The 22,533-nt window shown below is 43.8% G+C and overlaps 1 protein-coding gene across 2 annotated transcripts in view; it reads left to right on the forward strand.

Annotated features, from left to right (window-relative positions):
- Positions 1-311: 311 nt before the first annotated feature.
- Positions 312-22,533, forward strand: part of PDIA5 (protein disulfide isomerase family A member 5) — a gene marked incomplete at both ends in the record, with an annotated part of 101,146 nt that continues 78,924 nt past the window's right edge. Inside the window, 3 exons of one of the 2 annotated variants that reach the window (XM_080346790.1) lie at positions 312-386; positions 11,936-12,062; positions 15,242-15,329. In XM_080346790.1, the coding sequence (XP_080202916.1) occupies positions 312-386; positions 11,936-12,062; positions 15,242-15,329 (290 nt within the window). Of the gene's footprint in view, positions 387-11,495; positions 12,063-15,241; positions 15,330-22,533 lie in introns of those variants that run through there. The other variant, XM_080346789.1, reaches the window with a different exon arrangement.

Below are 22,533 nucleotides of genomic sequence, written 5' to 3' on the forward strand. Positions count from 1 at the left end.
TGGAACTTTTTCTCTTTTGAATCTGTTGAAAGACATTGGTCGGAGATTACGTTTTAAGCGGTGATTGCTGGCAGTACTTCGTGGTGTTTGTTTTGTTTTTCTTTTGCCGTGCGCCGAGTCCCTGCGGGAGCCGCTCACACCGGCGGGGGGATGCGCAGCCCCCGGAGCGGAGCGGCGGGCCGGACTACAAACCCCGTCATGCCGCCGCGCGGGCGGGCGGTAGCGGCGGACGCGCCTGCGCCGCCAGACGTGGCAGGAGCCCGCAGCAGCGGCGGCGGCGGCGGGTCCAGAGCGGGTCTGGCTCGGCGGCGATGGCTGTGCCGGGGCAGGGCGCGGGGGCTGCGCGGCGCCGCGGGCGGCTCCCGCTGCTGCTGCTCGGCCTGGCGGTGAGTGGCGGCGGGCGCGCCCCGGGGCGGCGGGGAGCGGTGCGCGGGGTGTCCTCCTTTTCCGGGGCCGGGACGGGACGGGGACGCTGGGCGCGGCCGGAGGAGTTGGGGGAAAGTTGGGAGCGGGACGGGCCCCTCGGGCTGGGCGCGGCGGCCACCCCCGCCGGCCGCACCCGCCGCCGCTCCGGGCGCGCTCGGCACGGCACAGCCCGGCGTGGCTGGGCTCCGGCAGCTCTGCTCCCGGGTGTTCCCCTGCCCTCAGGCGTGTGCTGCTTTCACTCCCTCCCTTTCGCAAAAAAAAACCCCAACACCTAGAGAAAACCCACCCCGGCGTGCGGCGGCGTCTCCCCGCGGCTGCGGGCTGGAGCCCCGGCCGGCGCCGGCCCCCGGGGACTCGGACCGGCGGGCGCTTCGTCCCCAAGTTTCACGTGCAAATCGGTGCCGCGGCGGCAGAGGTTTCCTCGGCGCTGGCTGTGCCGCAGCCAAGCTGCCGCGCTCGGCTTTGTGCACCTGTGCGCGGGTGGCCGTGGGCAGCCCCGCCGCCCCTGCCTGTGCCTCCCGCCAATGTGGCGCTCTCCATCTTAGTGCGTTCCGGACGATCTGGGTATGTTTCACTGAAATTAACACCAAGTGGAACACCCCTTACCTCAGGGAGGCTCCGAGACCTACAGAAATATTTTAAAGTCCGATTTTCTGTTTTCTTATCCATAGAATTTAGCATAAATATCTCAAAACACTGGCGAAGGCATGCTTTAAAACAGTGCTCCTTTATTTACTTTATTGGCGTGAGCTACGGTTCTTCCTTCTGCCTGGACAAATAGAGTTAATAATTAATGAAAAATTATGTTAGTTTTTTTACGCACGCGTGATCTGAAATGTATTTGGAAATGCATGACCTAGGAGTGCTTATCTAATTCATACAAATCCAGTGTGGAATTGCTAATTTCCTTGTGCTTATTCTGTATTAACATTAGAATTGCCATTTTGGGATGGAAAACATCGGCCCTGCGTGATGTAGGCTTTTGCCCCTGGCAGGGGCCCAGCTATCAGCTCATCCAGGAGGAGGGAAAAGAAACGCTGTGCATCCTGCACAATTTTTATTTTGCTTTAAGCTTCATCTAGAAGCACAGACCTCTGGTATCTGCTATTTATTTATTGATTTCAAGTGAAACTGAAGTCAGGCTGAACTCTTCCTAAAATGTTGGAGAAGTCTTAGTCTGGGGTTTTTTTTTTGCCCGTGGCTCATCTTTAATATACGCAGTACTTTGCTCAATGATACTTGTGGCAGCGTATTCCTCAGATTAAGTGTATATTGTGGATTGAATGGAGTTACACGTGGACTGAATTTTTCCTTCATTTAAAATGACTAGACATGTGGAGTTATTTGTGGTATTTCCTTCCATGTCCACTGCAACTGTCAGATTGTATCTTACTGTAACATTCATTTTATGTTAATGTAAGTATTTTTCTGTGATTTCTTTCTGTAGGTTAAAAGGTGGGATTTTTTCCAGCTTTCTTCGTGTGAATCTGTTCCTAACTATTCTAGTTGCCCTTTTTTGGACCTTTTGTATTGCAGAGTTGGTGTCTTTGAGATGAGCAGAGTGAGCCTGCCGTTGTCAGTGAAATTATACAAAGCCATTATAATTTCTCCACATTATTCTCTCTTCCCCTTCTTAATTTGCCCCAGCATTTTATTTGCTCTGTGATGCTGCATGCTGAGCAGATGTCTTCATTGAGCTGTTGATTCAGCTAATTCTTTCCCCTTTGCTGTGTACAAGTAGTTTAAATTATTTCTTCCAATTTGCATTATCTTGCACTTGAAGGTGTGATTTTTCATCTTGAAATATGTAACTCGCTGTACGCCAGGATTAAAAAACTAGCCTACAGCTGTGACATTGGAAAACCTGCTTTTAAATTTTTCTTGAGTCAATGTTTGCAAAGTCAGGGAGGCTGTTAAATCAGGACGTTCTCAGTGTGCAAATTTAAAGCACAGGTAATGCCAGCTGATTGGTAGGACAGAGGTTAACGAGGACATTGTCTTTCCTTCCAGCCTGTTGTTTTTTATGTACCCACACATTATTATTATTATTATTTTTAATTTTCCTGGAAGTGCTGAGAGCTCGCAATGCACCTGGAACAGCAGCTAGAGTCGTGCATGCTTAGCGCTCCAGAAAATAGGGCTCACTTTTAAAGTAGGACCCAAATTTGGAGGTGGCTTCCGAGAATTGAAGTCCTTATCTCTGTAAGGCTTCCTGCACTTGTAAAAAGAAAGCTACAGATCTGGATGAAGAAAACACCTCAGTATCTTCTAGTGGAAGATGTTAAGTTATCTTCTGCATCACTTAATGTGAGACACACGTGAGGAAAATGCTGCAGTGATCTCTGCCTGCTGTAGAATTTTATTTCTTGAATGAGTTGGAGAGTCATAGGGAAGTTTTGGTTTAACTTTAGAGATACTTCCCTATTGGGTGTGTCAAGTGGTTGACTATATCTCATACTCAAAGGACTGAATTAACTGTTAAAGGCATTGAGGAGTTTCTCACCAAGGTGGATTTGCATTTCCTCTGATATACCAAGTACTGTCCTGTCCCTCACAGAGGCCAGCTGCTGCTTCCAACAGGATTACACATCTGGGATTTGTTTGCTTTGCAAACGCTGGTGAATGTTATCTCAGGCCTAGGTGGCAAAGGTCAGTTCGTCTTCTGAGTGCTGACTTAATGACAGAGAAACTGAGTCAAGAGAGTCTGGCTGACTTGCAGCCATTGGGAAGCAGGCTTCTTAACCTGGTGCCATTCAAACCCGGTGCCTCAAAGACAGGCTTGAAGGAACATTTCAGGCTTCCATGTCCTCAAGTCCTGGTAACGTCATGGGAATGCAACAGTGAGCACTGACACAGCCTTGTGAATCCAGGCCTGTGGGGAGGACCTAGATGTGTCTCTCTCTCTGTGTTGCAGGTGGCCCTGCAGCGTGGCAGCGGTGGCTTTGCCTCTGGTGAGTTTTTAGGCAGGGTGTGAGCACTGCTTCTCTGCAGGGCTTGGATGCTGTTTCCTGTGGTGGCATTTGGGCTTGAATTTGGGAACGCCTCTTCCCATCCGGTTACCGTTTGTACTACAGCGGCTGCTTTGGGAAGGGTTTGCTGCAGAAGCAAATTCCTTCTTTGCTGTCCCTCTGCCCCACTCCTGCTTCATCTGTTCCCTCTTCAAAATATGGATTTGTGAAACTTGTGATGTGGGCCGTGCTACGCCACCTCAGGTGCCCTTCCCAAACCAAACCTTGGCTTTCAGGACTGGTTTTGTTACTCAGCTCTGTACCTTATGCAGTGATGTTCTGAATCTATTGGCTTTGGTGCCAAAATGCCTGTTGACTTCAGAGGGCCTGGGGTATTGCCACAAGTGTGGTGTGGTCATCAAAAGTGGTGTTTCTGCGCAGGGGTATGTTCACAACATTATGAGCAACTGGTGACTGAAGTGGTGCTTGTTCTGTTGTTGACCATTTCTTCTGCTTTTTGGTGATGCAGTTTCCTTTGTTTCAGTAAAATGGAGGTAATGAGACTTGCCTTTGAGAGTTGTGTTTTGAGATCTGTGGACAGGAGAACACAATGCAATTTGCAACCAGAATCACAAGCTAGCATTGCCTTGGATTTCTTGAAGTGGACAGGATTGCTTTGGAAGTAAGTTATGGTTTACCTTGGTCCCGCCACCTTTTCAACCTCTTGAATGGCAAAAATTGTGATAGCAAAGCAGGTGTTAAGTTTTGACACTTGGCTAGCTCAGAATAGCTGGTAGCATTCGTGAAGGTTGCTGTGATTTGTGTGCTTGCAGAACACAGAGAGCAAAGGTCATCCCATTTGTAGCTGCTTTGATGATGTCCTATCTGTCGTCTTTGGGTTTATAGTCATATAACATATTTGCTAAGTGATTGCAAATTGGCTCTTTCTCTAACCCTCTTCACTTTTCAGAAGATGGCACTCGGTGAGCGTGTGGATCTCGGGTCAGGTGTGTGCCCACTTGTTGTGATGCTGCCTCCCTTTTGTGTCTTGCAGATTGCTGCTTTGCTGTGTGACTCTTACTTTAGCTATGTAAATTAAGCTTCCTCTCCTATCGCCTGGCAGAAAAATGCGAGGATTAATTAGTTAATATTTGTGCAATGCTTTGAAGATAACAAGTGCCGTATAAAGTGCTAAGGATTTTCAGGTGTTATTTTTCACCCTCTCTTCTTTGTAAGTCCCATTAATAGTGTTTTTTTGTCTTCTTTTTATAGCATCTCCTGTGTGCTCCTTGAGTAGGTGATACTTCTTTAAACTTCTTCAAAACCCGATTTTTAGTGGGGGATTATGTTGCATATGCTTTGCTCCTGGTCTTAGCTTCTGAAGTCATCCAAATGCGCTCGTTCAGAAGTGATATCAGAAATATTATTTCATCAACAGCTGGTTTAATATATATTGCACCAATGCCTGCCTTGGAGAGAGAGTGAGCTTCACATTCATAATAAGGAGAAAGTTCTTTTTCAGCATTAGTAATTGACCCTATTACAGTCAGTTGTTAATTAGTAAATAGTTGCACAGGTTTTCCTTCACTAAGCATTTGAAAACCAGTGATAAACCATACAATTAGTTGGCTACACACAGCCTGTAAGAACAGCCCTTAGTATCGACTATTATGCCTGTAGCTTACGTTCCTTAAAACCCACTGTTTAAGAACAATATGAACAGTAGAGTCTAGTCAAATCTTGACGTCTCCATGGTATTTTTTGTTATCTTCTATATTTGGAAAGTGAACATAGCAAGTACTCCATTAAGTGGAACGCCTTATTTGTAACATTCTTCACCCTAAGTTAAAGAATACCAAGACACTCTGTGTCAGGATTTTAATTTGCCTTCTTTCGTGAACAAAAGAAGACATGACACTTGCCTCTTGCAGATATAACCCACCACAATAAAATGTCAGCAGTGCTTTGTTGTTTTTATTCCTTGAATGGCTAGAGGTGAGACTTAATTGATTTGGATTATATGCAGAGTAAGAATGTAATTCTTCCCTGGAGCTCATGGGAAATGAACAAAACCCAAGGATTGTTTAATGGGAGTGTCTGCAAATGTGGGGCAAACCTGTGTTTTTCTGATGCTGTCGGTGTTCCAATGCAGAAGCCGTTGGTCTTCTGGTGTATCTGCCGGAGCTCTCCTCACCTGGCTGTCCCACGCTGCTGCGGGCCCTGGAGTCTCTGCTCCCCACTGAGCCCACAGGTGGCTTTTAGGATCAGCCGCAGATGATGTGCTGCACCTCGGTTGCAGTTTGTGAACCCCTGAAAATGTGGTTGGGAGAACATAGTGTTGTGGTCCCAGCAGGGTTGCCTGGGCTACTTCAGTTGTGACCCCTGAAGCCTGAGACCCAAGTGCTACCCTTTCTCTTCTCTCATTCACATCATAAATTCTTAGCAGGCTTCCTAGAGGTACCTTTGGATAAGGGAGATAACCCGTTTCCCCTCATCTGATTTGATTAAAATGTTTCTACAGCTATTTTGGATATTAATCATGAATGAAAACAGGGGACTGTCCTACTTATCACTATCCATCTTGGAAGGCATTTGTTACAAATGGCTCAGTGATCAAAGCAGCACAACCCTGAATGTAAATAGCAGCAGAGGGAGGGCTTGTGAGTGAAAAGCAAGCAATTATTGCACAAGGTCAAGAGTTGTTTGTATGATGAACAAGGAAGATAAAACATCTGCAGTCAAACTGTGATTGTTGTAAACAAGGGGGCTTTGGATTTGAACATCTTGTATTTTTAAGGGAGAACAAATTGGGGGGAAGGGAGCAACAGATCTTTTTCTCTCTTGTGCTTGTCTGGAGATGATTTAGACCTGGTATTTTCTGTATGTGCACGCCCCCTGCACCCCAGGACCTGACTATGCTATTGGCTGACCTGCAGTTTATAAACCTCCATCACTGCAATACAGAGATGTTCCTTCAAATCCATGTTCTGAAGTTAAGTGTGCATTTCACCTCAGGCTTCATTTTGGGAACTGAGTAGGAAAGGGAAGGTGAGATTCAGTCTTGTTCTTGGGATTTCTTGCTCGTGTCATCCCATTTCTCCCCCATTTTAGTGTAGCAGGGGAGATACTTTTTTAGAATGTGAACTGGTCCCCTACTAAAGAAATTAATTATTATATTAAATTCAGTCATCTCCATTACTGCTTGGAATTCTGAGGCAGGTTGGCTTTTCAGCTATGTTCCCATAAAATGCCTTGTCAGACACAATCTGTTTCATATGTGCAGGGTTGCTCATTGATCATATTTACAGTGGGTTGAATGCTGTTGTCCCAAAACGAGAATGACATCAGTGGGTGGTTAAGCTAAGACAGAAATCAAAGTCAATGACTTGCTGAAAAATGGGCTTTTGAAATTGTGGTCGAGTGTGAAGCTGCGTCCCTGCCAAGCAGCAGTTGTGCTGGAATCAGCGTTGTTCGTGTCAGCCCCAGCTATTCTTGATGAATAGTGTGCAAATTGTCTACCTAATTATACATGTGTTAGTGTGGACATAAAAACTCTACGGTGACATGTGGATTCAGGCACCTAAGCACTCTTTCAGCCCTGTATCCGTTTATATTATATTTATGCCTAATTTGTGTCCAGGGAAATGTATTTTTTCATGCTCTCGAGCTGGAAATAGGCTCAATAGGAAATAGTTTTTCTGTCCAGTGTACAATGTGACTCCTCTGATAATGCCTCTTTATTTAATTTTGTTTTGTATTTTCTTGTTTTTAAAACGATGTGTTTGCATGGCTCTTGATTTAATATAAGTAAAAAAAAATATTCTCCAGACATGCTGCTTATCCTTAGCAAGAGACTGTGCTGTCACAAAGCTTTTGTGGGGAGGAACTCATAAATTGAACTGAGTTCTGTGGAAACAGCAGTTAAGCATGTATCACATTTAATTTGAATAATAAAATGTAAAACATGAAAATATGTTCTTGTGGCTGCTTGAAAGCTATTCCCTTTTTTCATGCTGAAATGAGATTCAGAAAAGAGTCAAAACTTGAGAAATAATCCCGGCTTTCTCAGATCCTTGATGATTTTGAGAAAACAAGGCCTGAGGGATGACCACATTTTTTTAATAGTGTCAGTCCTGGAAGTAAAATTAGCAAATAGTTATTTGCATGTAACTCTCATTGCCTCTGGGTTTGTAAAAGCTCAAATGTTTCTTGGGTATCAGTTCTGAGGAAGAGGGGTTGTGGGGTGTTTTGCTGCTCTTTAACACTTGCATATGTTTGGCAGCTCTGCAAGGAATTGCTGGAGAGTGGAGGTGGCGGGGGGAAATTAAACCTTTATGGCTGATCAGACTTCTTCCACCTCACTTGCAAGATTATATATTTAAATACATACTTTGATTTGAAGAGCAGAGGCAGAGCTCGAGCACATGTGATTTTGTACCTTGTGCTCAAATAGCAGTGTCTCTCAGCAGTTTTGGGTTGACTGTCTCGAGGGTTTGGGTTCACTTACGTTGTACTTGAGAATCCTTCTTGCATCTTAGATCAGACACTACAGCCACGTGACTGATGTGCGACCTACGCCATAAAAATTCTGTGAAAATAAATTCAGATTGAGATCTTGAGCTGGGGAAAATCTGCAGACTGGAAGCGCTACCGGATTTGCATTTCATAGTCTGCCACGTGTAGTCTGCCTTTTTCTGAAGGTCTCCACCAAAGTTTCCTGCATCCAAGGACATCAGGTGACTGCTGCACTGGTTCCAGCCCACCGAGCCAGCCATGGGTGAGGACTTGTTATGCTACACATTGTGCAAACACGGCATGAAGTAAAATAGACCTTCCCTCATTTTTATTGCGGTTTCTCGTCACCATAACTGTCACAGGGCAGGGGTGGCACAGATGCTGCATCTGTTGGTCCTAGTATGCCTTCTGCTTTAGCAGGTACCAAGGTAGACAGCTTCTTGAGAAAAATGTTTGGAGTGTTTCTTAACTTTTCAGTGGTGGTTGTGAATAGATTTTAAAGCTTTCGGATCCTTAAGTGACAAGAGAGTTTAGCTTGTTTCTTATTTATAGAGTTCCATATGTGTGAATGTAGCACTTCCTGACGCATATGAAAAGAGGCTTCCTGCCCAGGAGGGACTGTCACCTTTCTTGACCTCTTCTTTTTTTAATGTGAGCTCATCTCCTGTTGTGCCCTGGATTTCAACAAGAAGCAGTGTGCTTGATCGGACAGCACCTGGCTGATGAACTCCCCTGCAAAGACTTTTGCAACATGTCTGGAATAAATCTACCTGAGTCATATCTCACAATTAAAGTCCTGTAATACAGTACATGCAAATAAGCCTTGTCTTTGCTGCTGCTTTGCCTGTGGGCTGTGCAGGAATACGAGCCTGGTTTTCTGTGGAGAAGAAGAGTGTGTATCTGCCTCCGTAGGATTCTCTTTTCCCATCCTCTTAATTTCGTTCTGTTGCCAGCACTACTGGCTATAGCCCCGGTGAGGCTGTAGCTGCTGGTATGGTCATCTCAGCATTGGCTCTGGAGCAGGCTGGGACTGGCATCAGGTGGAAACCTCTGCTCAGCATCACTTGTCTTCAGTGGAGCTGGTAGCGAAGGTTCTTTAAGAGGTTTACCGATAAACCGGCCTCTCATTTATTCCTGGGTGGGGTCTTCATTGATTTCAGTGGGAGAAAGCTGGAGAGTGTGGAACTACTTAATTCTTATCAGTTTGCAAACACCATGTAGTGAAAATACATATTGGAAGGTGGTGGACTTCTCAGCTCAGCCGATAACCTCCCAGTATTGCTGTGACTGCCTCGGATGTGCAGTCAGGGCATCTCTGTCCAACTCAATGCCTGCAACTTGGACTTTGGGGGTTTTATAACCAGGAAAGGCTGCACCATTAATCTTAATTAAAGGGAGATGATGATTTATTCAGCAGGGACGGCTGGTGCTCTTATATGCACTGTGCCCTTCCCGGTGGGTTTTGGTCTAAACCATAGGATCGGAGAGAGCTGCTGTAGTTATAATGCAGAAAAATGAGTAATGTGTATTGATTTAAAACCTAGGGAGGAATTGGGCAAAGTAGCAGTGGATATGTGCAACATGACGTGTCTCCCTCCAAGCACCTGCTGTTCCACCAGTGTAGTGAGTTTTCTGTTAGTGGCAACACCACCAAGGCAGTAGTTAAACCTGTCACTATTTCCAAAATCCAGTTTTTCAAGAGGTTTATAGCTCCGCCATTATAAGGAAAAAAAACATCACTGAAATTGGCTCAACAGCCTTTCCATCTGGAAAATACATGAAATACATGTGCTTCCAACCTATCGGTAGAACTGTACAGATGCTTTAAACAACGTTCATAATACCATTTGGTGTCGCATTGAAAATGGCCTTTGTGGCTTTTTTAGTCAAATTCTTTATTTATGGCAGTGAGTTCATAGGCTAGAATATCCTTATTTAAGTCCAGTTTTCTAAATGAAGAAAGCTTCTAAAAAAAGCAGCCTGTAATTTCCCTTTTTCCCTGCTGTGTTCAGCCTTGATTTCAGTGAAGTTTACAGTTTAGCCTTCTATAACTCAAGACATAAAACTTTAGGACACTTGGATAGTTAAAAAAGTTGAGGTGAAGGAAAAAGTTTTAAAAAAACTACTTTGGATTAAAGAGGTCTGCTCATAAGTCAATGTTAGATTAATCCCTCCTGTACAGCCTCTGATTGCAATGAGTTTTGAGCAGGAATTTGCATCTCTGTGTCACCCCATTTAGCACAACTATATTTGTCTACTTTGATTGGCAACACCATGTATTTATCTCAGAAAATACACAAATGATTCACAGGCATCAGCCTGAAGTAGGAAGGCTGAGCTCTGGGCATCTGGATTTAGGAGACCGTTGTTGGTTGAATTAAAGCATCAAGGACGTTTATGCTGAAGGTAGGGGCTGACTTGCTAATAATGTGCTTTTTCCCTTCTCACAGTTTGACCATCTGGGCTTGGTGGTGGGAATCCTGCCTGTGGAGTGCGATAACTTGTTCATTCTATGCCTGCGCGACCTGTTGTGCTTTTATATTTTATGTTAAAGGTGTATCTTCCAGGAACTTTGAATTCCCAAACGTGTTCTGAGGTTATTTTGGGGATGATCCTCAGTTCAGCTCAGCCTGTCCCCTCTGTACCCCAAAACTCCTCCTCCCCTTTCCCACATGTAGAAACTTCAGGCACTTACAAAATATGTTTTGTAGGTGCAGGTTTTGTTTCTGTGCCTCAGTGACATGGTGTTTGCAAATAGCTGAATTTGTAATGAACTGTAGTGCCTGAGGCTGCGTGTTCTGACTTTGATTGGCTTAGTGCCCTGTTTTGAATGCTGCAATCTGTAATACATGAGGTGCAAGAACAGCCTCTTACTTCTTCACATCTACTCTGGACACATTTTCCAGCCCAGTTGGAATGAGACATGGTCAAAATTAGTTCTGTAATTAAGAAAACGTTGAACCTCTTGTGTGTGTGTTAGGCAAATGAGCTAGAGCTTTTAGCCAAGCAATTAAGTGCTAAGGTTTTACTGTAAGGTGAATGTAAACTAGTGAATTTCTCCAGCTAAGCTTCCCATAATCATTCCATTAGTATGAATTCAGTACAGTGCAGAACAGAGGCAGCATAGCATGATGGATAAGATTATGATTATTATTGAAGATTATTGCAGTACAAATGAGCAGTGAAGGCACCAGCCGAGGTTATGGTCATATTTTGATAGGAGTTTTACTTTATGGTAGAATAAAAGACAGGCTCTGCTCTGAAGCAGTCGTGATTTAAATAAACCAGAAGATGCAACAAAAACATAATTTATTTGCAAAAATGCAGAACTGAGATGCAGCCAGATTAGATGCTGTGTCTTCCATGTGGCCAGTGGAAGGCAAACTTGTTCTTGTGGCCAAGGCCCCATGTGTGTGTGAGGTGCAGTGTGGCCTGTGGGACCCCGAAGCCCAGTCCCACAGGCTGGTGGGAGAGGATTGTGGTTGTTAGTGCTGTAAGGCGGATGCTGAATTACTTGCAAATTCTGTTTTCATTTCCTTCATCTACTCTGTCAGTGTGGGTTAGTTATTTTAACTTCACGGCTCTCACTGTCTTCGGTGGGATATCGAAGTGCTCTATCGAGTGCGCTGAGCATTCTGAAATCTAGGGACAAGAGTGCTCTCAAAGTGCTAATTTTCTGCTTCTCTTGTTACAGTATATTAGATTTACATAAGAATTTTTATCTGATTATCTGTCTAGGGAACAAACTTTTAAAGGGGGTGGCTTCTTAACTAAAACCATATTTCTTGATGTTGTGTTTATCTCATCGTTCCACTTAAGGATACTTGCTGTGAGTCATGTTGATCCAGTTATGATAAGTCATGTGTATGGCTTTTATTTTATTTATTTTTGTTTTGGCTTTTGCTGATGAAGTTGATATGATAGCTTGTTTAAGGCAGTGTGTCTCAAGATTGTGGAAAAAGGTCAAGGCAATTTCAAAAGCAGTTTGTATTTTGTTTCTCAGCATGGAAGCTGTTACTGATGCTTCTGGCTTTGTGTGTCTGCAGGTGTTCTTGCCGGCGTTTGTGTACTCGTTGAAGGTGTCTCCACTCATAGAAAAAATCAGTGAACACAAGGATTTTAAGAAGCTTCTCAGGACACGGAATAATGTACTAGTGCTATATTCCAAATCTGGTAAGTCCTCCTTTTTTTTTTGATGTCACAGCCCTTTGTGCCCAGCAAGGTTTGTGTGTTTGACTCTGTGTGTGTGTGTGTGTGTGTGTGTGTGTGTTCTGTTACCTGTGTCCATGCTCAGTTGATGATCCCCTTGTTCCTTCCTTGCGCCTCTTTAGTGTTTTCTTACGTAACTGCAAGGTGCTTCTGCGTGACTACAAGGGCTTCTTGAGGACCCGTGTCCTTTGTTCTAACTCAGACACTCCTGATGTTTCAAGATTGGAGTAATCTCAGTTTGGTCTTTTAATTGCTCTGTCACATTGGCAAAAATGTACTTTATTCTGGCTTTGTCTCCAAAACCGGCTGCTCATAATAGCTATCAGCCAGAGCTTTCTGCTGTGTTTATCGCAGTAGTTTGCAAGTTTCGATTTCCTGGTGACACTGAAAGGCTTAATGAATAGTTATAGTACTGAAATCAATCCATCTCTGCTTCTGACAGCTTTGGGTGTCCCATGGTTGTCTTTCAACTGTAATTAACAAAATATAAAAATAAAAAATGAGCTGCTTGTGTGAGAGGGAGAAATGGCTCATTTCACATTATGCCACCTGTCCCCTTAAATCTCTTTCCTGTCTTCTCCCTCATTCACGCTCCTTTCTGGCTATTCTCTCTTGCTCTTACCCGTTCGCTCTTCCTTTTACTCTGTTCTGCTCCTACTGTACTTTTTCTCCATTGTCGCCTTGTTTGTGTTGATATGGTGTATTGTGAGACAACATGTAAAATGAAGAAACAGTCTTTAAGCTCTGTATGCAAGTGCAGAATGCTGTTGTGGATGTGGAAGTCATTGGACAGCAAGAAGCAAAATGTGTCGCTAAGATGATTTTCCTTAGTGCTGTGTTGTTTTTGTTTTTGTTGTTGCTTCCTTTTCCTTCCTGCAGACAAACAATACAGGATAGTGCTTTGTTTGGGGGTTGGGTCCTCCCTTTCTGAGCTGTTGCAAAGGTCTTATCTCAGTTAAACACAGTGATATTGCTGGAGCTGCTTTGACTTTATAGTGTGCCAAACTGAAGCAGTATGTGGTGACACAATATCCTCCCTCTCCCAATATCAGAGAATTTTGCAGACAAGAATGTGCAGGTGCTCTGATAATTAACTTTATTTCCGAAAGATATGCTTATCCTGAAACAGTTAAAATTAAATATGTGACTTATTTTTTGTTAAAATATTTGTATTTTGCTATACTGGGGAACTTTGAGTGCTCAAACTTGGCCAAATGGTTTTGTAGTAACAGGTTCAAAGTGAAAGTCATAAAAGAGTTTCTAACGCTTTTGATTTTGAAAGAAGCACTTTAGATAAAAAAGACATCTGTATTATTCAGCTTTTTAAAGGGAAAATTTTCTTTTTACGCCTAATATTTTAAGTGGTGGTTGCTTTCATTTTTAGAAGCACAACCAGAACACTTCAGCTCTGACACTCATCAAATAAATGTTGCCCTATGGGCATTGTTCAAAAGCTGTGTTGTGGAGATTTCTTTTTTTCTGTATTAGTTATTTAATTGGTTGGTTTTAGTGGTCTAAACCATTGCATGCAAAGCTGACTGTGAGATTAATGTTTCTTCCTAGAACAGTGATCCTTGCACAGTTAGAAATCTCTTGCCTATCCATCACTCAGAAAGAGGGGAGGGCAAAAAAAGAGAGAGGAATTTGGAGGTGCAATTTGTATCCCAGGTACACATCCCCCAGCTGTGGTGAGATGTTGGCCAGCATCCCCTCATATTGCTGGAAGAAAGGCTTTGCTTCTCAGCTGAGCAAAACTAAATGAGTGTTTCTATCTCGTGTAGAAAATTCATTAGTTTCGGAAGATGTCCTCATTTACAGGAGATGTTCAGTTCACCCTACCAGCTGGGTATCCTGCCAGGGCTGCTCAACTAGCGAGTCTTTGGGGACAAGTTTGTCCTATCCTGAGTCCTCATTTTTTAAAGGGTGTTTGTCAAATCGTTCCACTCTATGCACATGTGTCTATGTCCCTGTGTTGAAGAGAGGTGGCAGTTGCATGTTATGAGTATGGGAGAGTTTCTTGAGAGCTAATGTGAGTGGGCTGGCATCTCTGACAGCATCAGTCCTAAGCAAAGGCTGTTGGATACAAAGGAGCTGTTTCTGGCTGAGGAGATTGTTGAGATAAAAACTGTGGAGGCTTAGAGATTATTTGAGGGGGCCATCACTAGTCGCTGGCTTTGCTTCTGTACTCTGAACTATATAGGCCCTCACGTTCTCAAATGTCAAGATACTGGTCTATAGAGGCATTTGCTCTGACCCAATATTCTTATTCTTATTCCAATTCTTATATTCAATTAGTTGAAGCAGTTATGGAGCAGCAGCAGTTTAAATAGATCTGCAAGAGGCTCTGGGTTTCTATTTTCTGTTTAGCAAGGTAGGAAACAGTCTCTGTTAGATTTTTCAGGGGAATTGATACTTGTTTGAATGTCTGTGTTTTTCGCTCCTGTCCCATTTTTCTTCTGTGTTTATTTTTAATACCATTTATAAGACTGTTTTGGAGTGAAAAGTGTTTTGCAAAATCTATACATGTGGCATGGCGTTATAAAAATCTCAGTTGAATACTTATAATACAGCCAGTTCTTGGAAGGGCCTTTTCTAGGTGCTTTCTGCTAATAGTTTGGATCTTCTCATGACTGTTGGTTTGGGTATCTCCTGGGATTATTCTGAGAATAACAGTGTGTTTATTTTCTGTGTATGACAGGGATAGAATTGAGACAGGCAGAGATACTGAATGACTTGCCCTTACAGCTGATGAAGGTTCCAAATGAAGTTGCTCTAATTAGTGGCAGTAGTACAAATCAATTAATGCCCAGCTACAGGAAAAAGGTCATATTGGGATGGAAGCTGGTTTTCAGGAGAGGACACAGTATAGCTCCAGAAATGTAGGTCAGGGAGCGTGCCTGGGGGTATGAATTTCAGTGTGTTATTTCAGGGGGGGTTGGAAGGAAGGAGCCTCCCAACTTCAGCTGCAGCCAGCATTCCTTCTAGTTTACGGAAGATTTTACTGATCCCTCTCATACTGGTTTCGTCAAATTAGACAAAATGTTCTTCCAGTGCCTTAGAACAAAGGAATGCATCATTGTGTTTTTCTATGTGCAGTAATAATGCTGTTGTTGATTTATTTTTATTATTGTTCTGTTTTCCAGCTGCTGCTGCGGAAAGCTCGCTCAGGTTACTGTCCAGCGTGGCCCAGGAGGTGAAAGGACGAGGTACTATAAGCTGGATAGACTGTGGGTATGTGTCATGCTGGTTTTCTCCTTTTTTTACCTTTTCCCTTTTTGGCTTTTATTGCTGACTTAGCTTTTTTTGCTGCCTCTGTAACTTTTTGCCTGTAACTGAACCCACATCATTCTGTGCAGTTTCTTCGTAGCTGTTGAGAGGTTGCATCTTGCCGTCCTCTCCTTCCTTCAGACCGGTGGGCAGTCATTTTTTCCTTAGGGCTGTTGTCACTTCTCTGGCAGTATGTTTTTCAGCCTGAAGCTTGAGATCCCAGCTACCATCGCCTTTCATGGAGAGCACGAAGCACGGAAACTCTGCTCTGGCTTTCCCACAAGCCGGGGGAGGAGGAATCCCACATGTTGCGCCTCAGCTGGAGGGCAATGCAGTTCTGCTCCAAAAGCAAATGTTGCACGAGCAGCACGGCTGTTTGCTTGGTTTTGAAGCATCCAGCCATATGTGTTTCTAAGTAAAATGTGCTTTCTTTTAAAGAACTTCCTCTCTGTTTGCACAGGCTCATGGCAATTTTTAATGTGAAGGCAGGGAAACTTGTTTTTATAAGTGATTGTTTTTGTGGGGAGGAATGAACAGGTATGTACTTTCTAGTTTGCAGATTTAAAAGCCTCCACTGTGGTTCCGCTCAATAACATATTGCCTGTGTTTTTAGCATGTGTATTGTAGTGCCTCTCTGCCTCTGCAGCTTCGAGAGCTTTGCCTGCAGGTGGCAAATTGCCCTTCCTGCACTGCAGACAACGACTTGCTGCCTACTTGTGTGTTTGGCTGAATTGCCATAGGATAAACAAATTGTACACTGTGCACAAATCTAAGTCAGCTCTGAAAAATCATGTGGCTCCCTTAAAATTCTGTTTTTGAAACCAGCCTCTGTCCATCAAGCAGTGACCCAGAGGAAGCCATTGGTAAATGAAAGTTAAGATGCTTTTGTTGTGGGTTAACCTGTGTTGCTCTCCCCCTGCCACCAGGCAGGTACCTTTCCCTTGGAGTTCTCTGCTTCTGCCTCCTGTTTGCATTCTGCTGGGCTCGTCCAAATGCACAGACACTTTCATCTCTGTTCATCTGATGGGGATGGTGTTCCAAGCCATCAGCGGGCAGAAAACAGGGCTGCTTCTCATGGTCAGTGAAACCCATACCACTTCCCACCTGCTGAAAAGTCAGCAGATAAATTGGATTGACTGACGAGAAGAAGGTTGTGTGGAGATCTGACATACCCCTGAAATCCAGTCTCCTTTTCTAACAAAAGCACTGAATAACAATTTTTGGTTGTCAGTAATGATGGCTAGAAAATAGGATACTGGGCCAGCTTCTTGGCTTTAGTTTCTAATCGGCCCCATTTGTGACTGTGGAGTGGTCACTAGTTTAAATGGCTTCTATTTCCCTTTTGGTTTTAGACCGCCTCTGTCCTGGGGGACTTAGTGCTCACTGTGTGTATGTGTTTGTACAACTGCTGGAATGATGAAGCTGCTCATCTGTCCCTTCAAAATGCTGCTATAATACAACTAAGCAATAACCATCTCCAGCATTTATTTGAGTTCTGGGTTGGAGAAGGAAAGATTTTTTTCAAACTTCAATTTGAAATCCAGAGAAGTTTTGCCACTTAGTTCAATGGGCTGGTCTCTGCTCCTGAGTTTGTGAGTGATGGGGGTGGAAATGTGTTGTTTGTTTTTGCTGTAAAATAAATTTCAGTTCATCAAACCCTGCTATGCTGTCCCTTTCCAAATGTTGTCATCTAAACCAAACTTTGTTATGGAAGTTACTTGCAAGAAATGTATTTTAAAGCCTCCTCCAGGTAGTGCTTTAATACATTCCGTAGTTAGCTTGGTACTTGCAGTGCCTTTCCTCTGACCATGATGGGGAAATATTTAAGTTTCCTATTCATAATGAAAGGTGAGTTGTTTCCAGAGAGGGAAGCAGCCTGGTGAAGGTCATGCTGTAAGAGATTGGGAGACCTGGGAAAAAGTTTGTAGATTCCCAAAATTTGCTTTGATGCCAGTAAAATCACAGATTGTCACTTGCCGAGTGACAGGCAGTAAATAGGGTGCTGTTATGTGGCAATAGCCGTAATTCTCTCTGTGATAGTTGAGCAGCACTTCCTTTCAGATCACTCCTTTGGGTAGAACCCGGAAAAAATAGATGATCTGTCCAACTTCAGCTGGGTGTTTGTCAGAGATGCCTCTTCTATCCCTCCCTTCGGCAGAGAAATGTCACAATAGTATTTGTGAACTTGCCTCAGGGGCAAGGTGAGCTGGAAGACTGGCTCGTGCCAAAGGAAGTCTTGATGTATGCAAAAAACAAAAAAGGTTTGAGCTTAACCAAGTTTTGTGCGTTTTTTGTTAAACCTTTAAAGCATTCTGAAGATGATCTTGTAGTGTTGAGGTAACTTGTAAACGATTATTTTTGCCTTGAAGGGGTTTTTTTCTTTTGCCTTTTCTCTTTTTTATTCAGGTGACTGCAAACTGCTGCCCGCCTCATTGCAGCGATAACATGAGAGAGGCTGCAGTGTTGCTGTCTGCCACCGGTCACAAAGGGCTGGTTGTGGGGCCTGAGCAGCTGAGTCCTGCCAGAGTCACTCAAGCTGTTCTCCCATTGCAAGTATACTCTGGAGCTTATTTGCAAGTCTTCATGCCGAAACAAACAGTGCACAGATGCAGGGATATTTACAGCACAGGCTCAATTTGTTTTACAAATATTGACAAGAAATGGCTTGTTTGGCAGCAATATTTAGCAGGGAATTTTGACTTTGCTCTTTGCATCCCACTGCAACGGACTTCTTGCCTTCAGATCCAAGCATTGGCAAGGCTGGCGTGCATGCAGAGTTGTGGTGTGTGTCTCTGCTTCCCTGGGGCGATGACGGCAGTCTTTTTCTTTTCTTTTCTTTTTCTTTATTGGCGGTGCTTTTTTTTTTTAATTTCTTGTTATTCTCCTCCTTCCCCTCATTTTCAGGAGAAAGCAAGAGCGTACTGCCCCACTGGTGGGAATCATTATGGATTGCTAAACCTCAGCAGTATGTTCTGTATTTCATAGAGCGGAGGGGAGCGTGCAGGTTTGTGGCTGGAAGCAGGCTGCCTGGATTGCTGCGTTACATGGAAACCGCGCTCCTTGGCCTCGGCTTTTGTTAGGTCTGTGGTATGAGACAAAGGTTGAACTTGAGCTTTCAGTTCCAGGTTGAGTGCTCTCCGGGAGACCAAGTAGGTTAATTTTTCAGCATAACGTGGGGAAAGACTTGGCTTCTTGCTGAGACAATTAGTGTGGAGTAAAAGAGGTTGCCGCTTAACTTGTCACTTTGCAGCAGGATAGCAGGAGTGCCAGCGTGCTGGGCTTAGGAGCCGCAGGGCTGGGAAGCGCCAGATTCCTGCCATTGCTGCGTGGTGAGGCTCACCGGCGTTGGTGCCAGGCTGGCACAGGGCCATGGCGAGCACAGCACGCTCGGGGACACCTCTGCGTGCGGTATTGCAGATAAGGTCCTTGCTCACAGGAGATTTCGGCCAGTTTGTGCGGGCAGATCGATGCCTCCTGCCAGAGATGAAGGGGCGGCATGAGATTTGCTTGTGGCATTGAAGTGGTCACTGCTTCTGTGTGCTGAGATAGTATATGTGGCTCTGTACCCAATTAAACATGAGACTATTTCAATTGTGAATAAAAGACCTACAAACAGTGTCACAAAAATGTTTTATTCTAGCCTTTCCATGATTTAATTAGGAAGCCCTTGCTAAGGCGTTTGATGCTGAATGAACAGTGGTGTGAGAGATGACAGAACATAGAATTAATGGTGGCTGGTAAAATGCTGTCTTCTGTGTGATGGCTATTTTTTGTTGCTATCAGTTTGAACAGAGCACTTTTTGCTACCTTTCATATATTTATTTCCTTCCCGTAGTATCTGGTGCTTTGTTTCTGAGTCGAGGCTAACTCAAGTAACTGGTAGCAATGGTAGAGCATGACATTGCACGTTGGTAAATCTTCGGAGTGTCCCAGAGATGGATCAGTCATCTTATGAGCAAGTGTTTTGAGACTCGTGTTTGAGGAGATGCCACGTTAATGGGAGCTGAGAGTCCCAGCTTCTGTTCTTGGCTCTGCGAATGATTCACTTCTTGTTATTTTGAGCTGTTAAAAAAGGTGTATCTGTTTTCCAGGCAACTGGGTAAATATTGCCTGATTCATTAGTCAATGTTTGGAGATCTTTGAAGGGAAAAATGCTACAGTAGCACAAATGAGTGTTCTTCATTTAATGCGTTCAGATGCTGTTGGGGTGGGCATGTAAGCAAGTGAGGACTATTAATGAATTATTTTTAGTAGGAGGCTGATAGAAATTTTGAAAATGGAAGGGCTTCATAGAGAGTTGGAAGCTTAAGATGTCTGCAAAAAAGAAAGTTGTCCTTTTGTGCATCTTGGAGTTCAGATGCTGTGAACTGTAATAGCAGGTTGGGGTGCAGGGAAGCTGGTGTGTGCTGCATGGACAGACAGATGGACAGGCTGTGTCTGTGCCTTGGAGCCACTGCGTCTCACAGACTCATAGAAACTCTTGGCAAACCCTTATGGTGGCAAGTAAAAGGTACAAAGGGATGTGCCTGGGAACACAATAAGATGGAATTACTGCTTAAATGAAGATTAAATTTTTGTTGCTTGTTTTATAGGCAGACAAAGCTTCAGCCCTAGTTTGTGATGCCCCGAGGTCTGGCTTTGAAGAGTAATCGATAATAAAGTTATCTTCTAGCCTTCTTGAGTAGGTTTTGTGATAGATCATGGGGTGGCCAAGGACTGATGTAACTTGAGTGTAACTAGTTTGGGCGAAGTGGAAGGGGAAAGTAAACAAAATGAATGGCTTTGAAGAGAAGAAAATGTGTTTGTCAGGTTATAAAATGCATTGTGGTCAGGTGCAGCATTGAGCATGTGGCAAAAAAGGTTGAAACTATTGAAACTATTGCGCCAGGTTGAAACTATTCCAAATGGGATTTAGTGAACAATCCTGAGCTTTTCTGTTACTGAATTATTTCAGATTTTTTACTGACTATAACTCCTGCACAACTGTGGACTTGCAGTTTCAAAAAAAGCACCCATTTCTTTGGCCCTGGGTAATTATTCCTTGCTCAAATTGCATGATTCCCTTTACTGTAGGTCCCAAACATAAACAAAGCTGTGTGATTTCCATCTGCTGTCATAGCGCTTGTGCTTGGCTTTAGCACATCAGACTGCTAGGAAGAGGAAATGCCATCTGGTTAAAATGTCTGACTAATTTCTGGTTGGGTTTAATCCCATTTTTTCTGCTTTTGTGTGTCATTCTTGTAGTCTCTTTCTTGTGTCCTGTGTGTTGTTCTTGTAGTCCCCATCCCCAATACTTAATTGTTGGTGCAATCCCATGGCACGTAGCATAAAGGTAGGACCATAATTTGGCTGGTGAAGCAACCCTTTCAAGGCTATTCATCTGAACATGTGTTGGTTCAGGAAACAGCCAAAGCTAATGAGTGGTTGTCTTTTATGGGATTTTCCCCAATTTCTGTGATTATCTGCCTTTTAGATAAAATCTTCTTTCCCAAACTTCTAACTTCCTAATGCTTTGATACAGAAAAGCTTTACCTATACACATAGCCATAAATGAATTTTTAAATGCCTTGAAATAGCAGGGAGGAATTTCAGAAATAAGGCCACTGGTACAGATGGCATTAAGTGGCATTTTGCTCTTTAGTTTTCTACCTTATCTCCTATAAAGCTGATCAGAAGCAGGATTTATTTAAGAGAATAAGTCTACTCATCTTCCTTCCTTGTAGTTGAATTTTAAAGCTGATGAAAAGCTTTGAAATTGAGAATAAAAATGACCAGATCTAATGGGGAGAGAAAAAAGGAAGAAGAAAGGAGAGCTGCTCTTGCACTGATGTGACCTCTTCCATCTGAGCAGATTTTTGGTGTCTGGCATTTCTGCCTTTTTCTCCAGTTGCCCTGAAGGCGAAGGGCGGGGGCAGCTGGGGGTGGATGTGCTGAGGTGGGTGCCAGCCCGGGGGCAGCGGGGGCTCTGTTTCAGCTGGGCTGGGGAAGCTGAGCCAGGGATCCGTCAGGAGCACTTTGTAAGTGTACTTACACTGACAGCACGGTCCTTCTGTGGGTGCAGTTTATATGGGCAAACTGTGCATTTGCAGCATGGATTTTTCAATACCTTCCTCCTGTCTCTGTCATAACCTGTCTGTGTGGTTAATGCTAATTCACATTAAAGCCCTTTTATTTTACTGCAAGAGTGACCATGCAGGAAGTGCTGTGCCAGTCTGAAAAAAATTCCCTTTTTAGGTAAGCTCTCAGTTCCTAATATAAACCCACTTAGTCTGGCGTATTACATTAATTCAGAAATGCAGAGCGTTTAGCTAACACCTGCTGTAGTGCTTGGGTGTACAAGCCTGGGCTCGTGGCTGTTTCATCCTGACTATGCGTATTCCATGGGTTTTGCCTAGAATTGCTCATTAACTGTGAATCTCCAACACTGCTGCTTTTCAGACTGCAATGGAGAGTGAGCAAGCTAAGATTTAATATAAAGCATTCAGTACTTCATTTAAAACATCCTCCAGCATCCTCTCCGGGCCCATAGTGCAGCTAAAGGTCATAAAAGAGGCGCCAAGGGAACAGTATGATGTGCTGCAGTGTCTGTGTGTCCTTGGGTGATACATTCCAAACTACCTTCGCAGGGATCTTATATTAGTGTGGACTCCAAACAGAGTGGTAGTCGTGTCCCAGGTTAGGACAGTGTGCCCCGGTACCAGGCTCTGTGGGTCTGAGGAGGTCTGGATGGGTCTGATGAGGAAAGCTGCTGCTTTGCGAAGAGAGTTCGAGTGTTCGACATTTCTAGAAGTTCCTGCAAAGCCTTTGGTAGCTCCTGTGAAAGTGTTTACCTTTTTTCTATGCAGGTATGTGGGCTGCCAAGTGCCTCTTACTAATTTATATTACCATGGAAAGTACCGTTCATTATAAGTTCTTGACTTTCTGTAGGGCCAGAGCTTGCAACTTTTTTTCCTCAATTGTTTTTGCTTGACGATACCCGTTATCTTTTTTTCCTTGGGTTTCTTTCTCTCTTTGGCTCACTATTGCTTGCAGTGAGAATTAATCTCCTGGGTTTTAATTTTCAGAAAATACTTCTTTTTAATTTCATTCCTATAGATCCCTGGCCTCTATAATTGACTAATGGGCACAGGGAGTCGTTTGTATTGGGTGACAAGTCGTGCCAGGTCTC

The sequence above is a fragment of the Nesoenas mayeri genome (assembly GCF_963082525.1).
Source record: "Nesoenas mayeri genome assembly, chromosome: 6".
Taxonomy (NCBI): Eukaryota; Metazoa; Chordata; class Aves; order Columbiformes; family Columbidae; genus Nesoenas; species Nesoenas mayeri.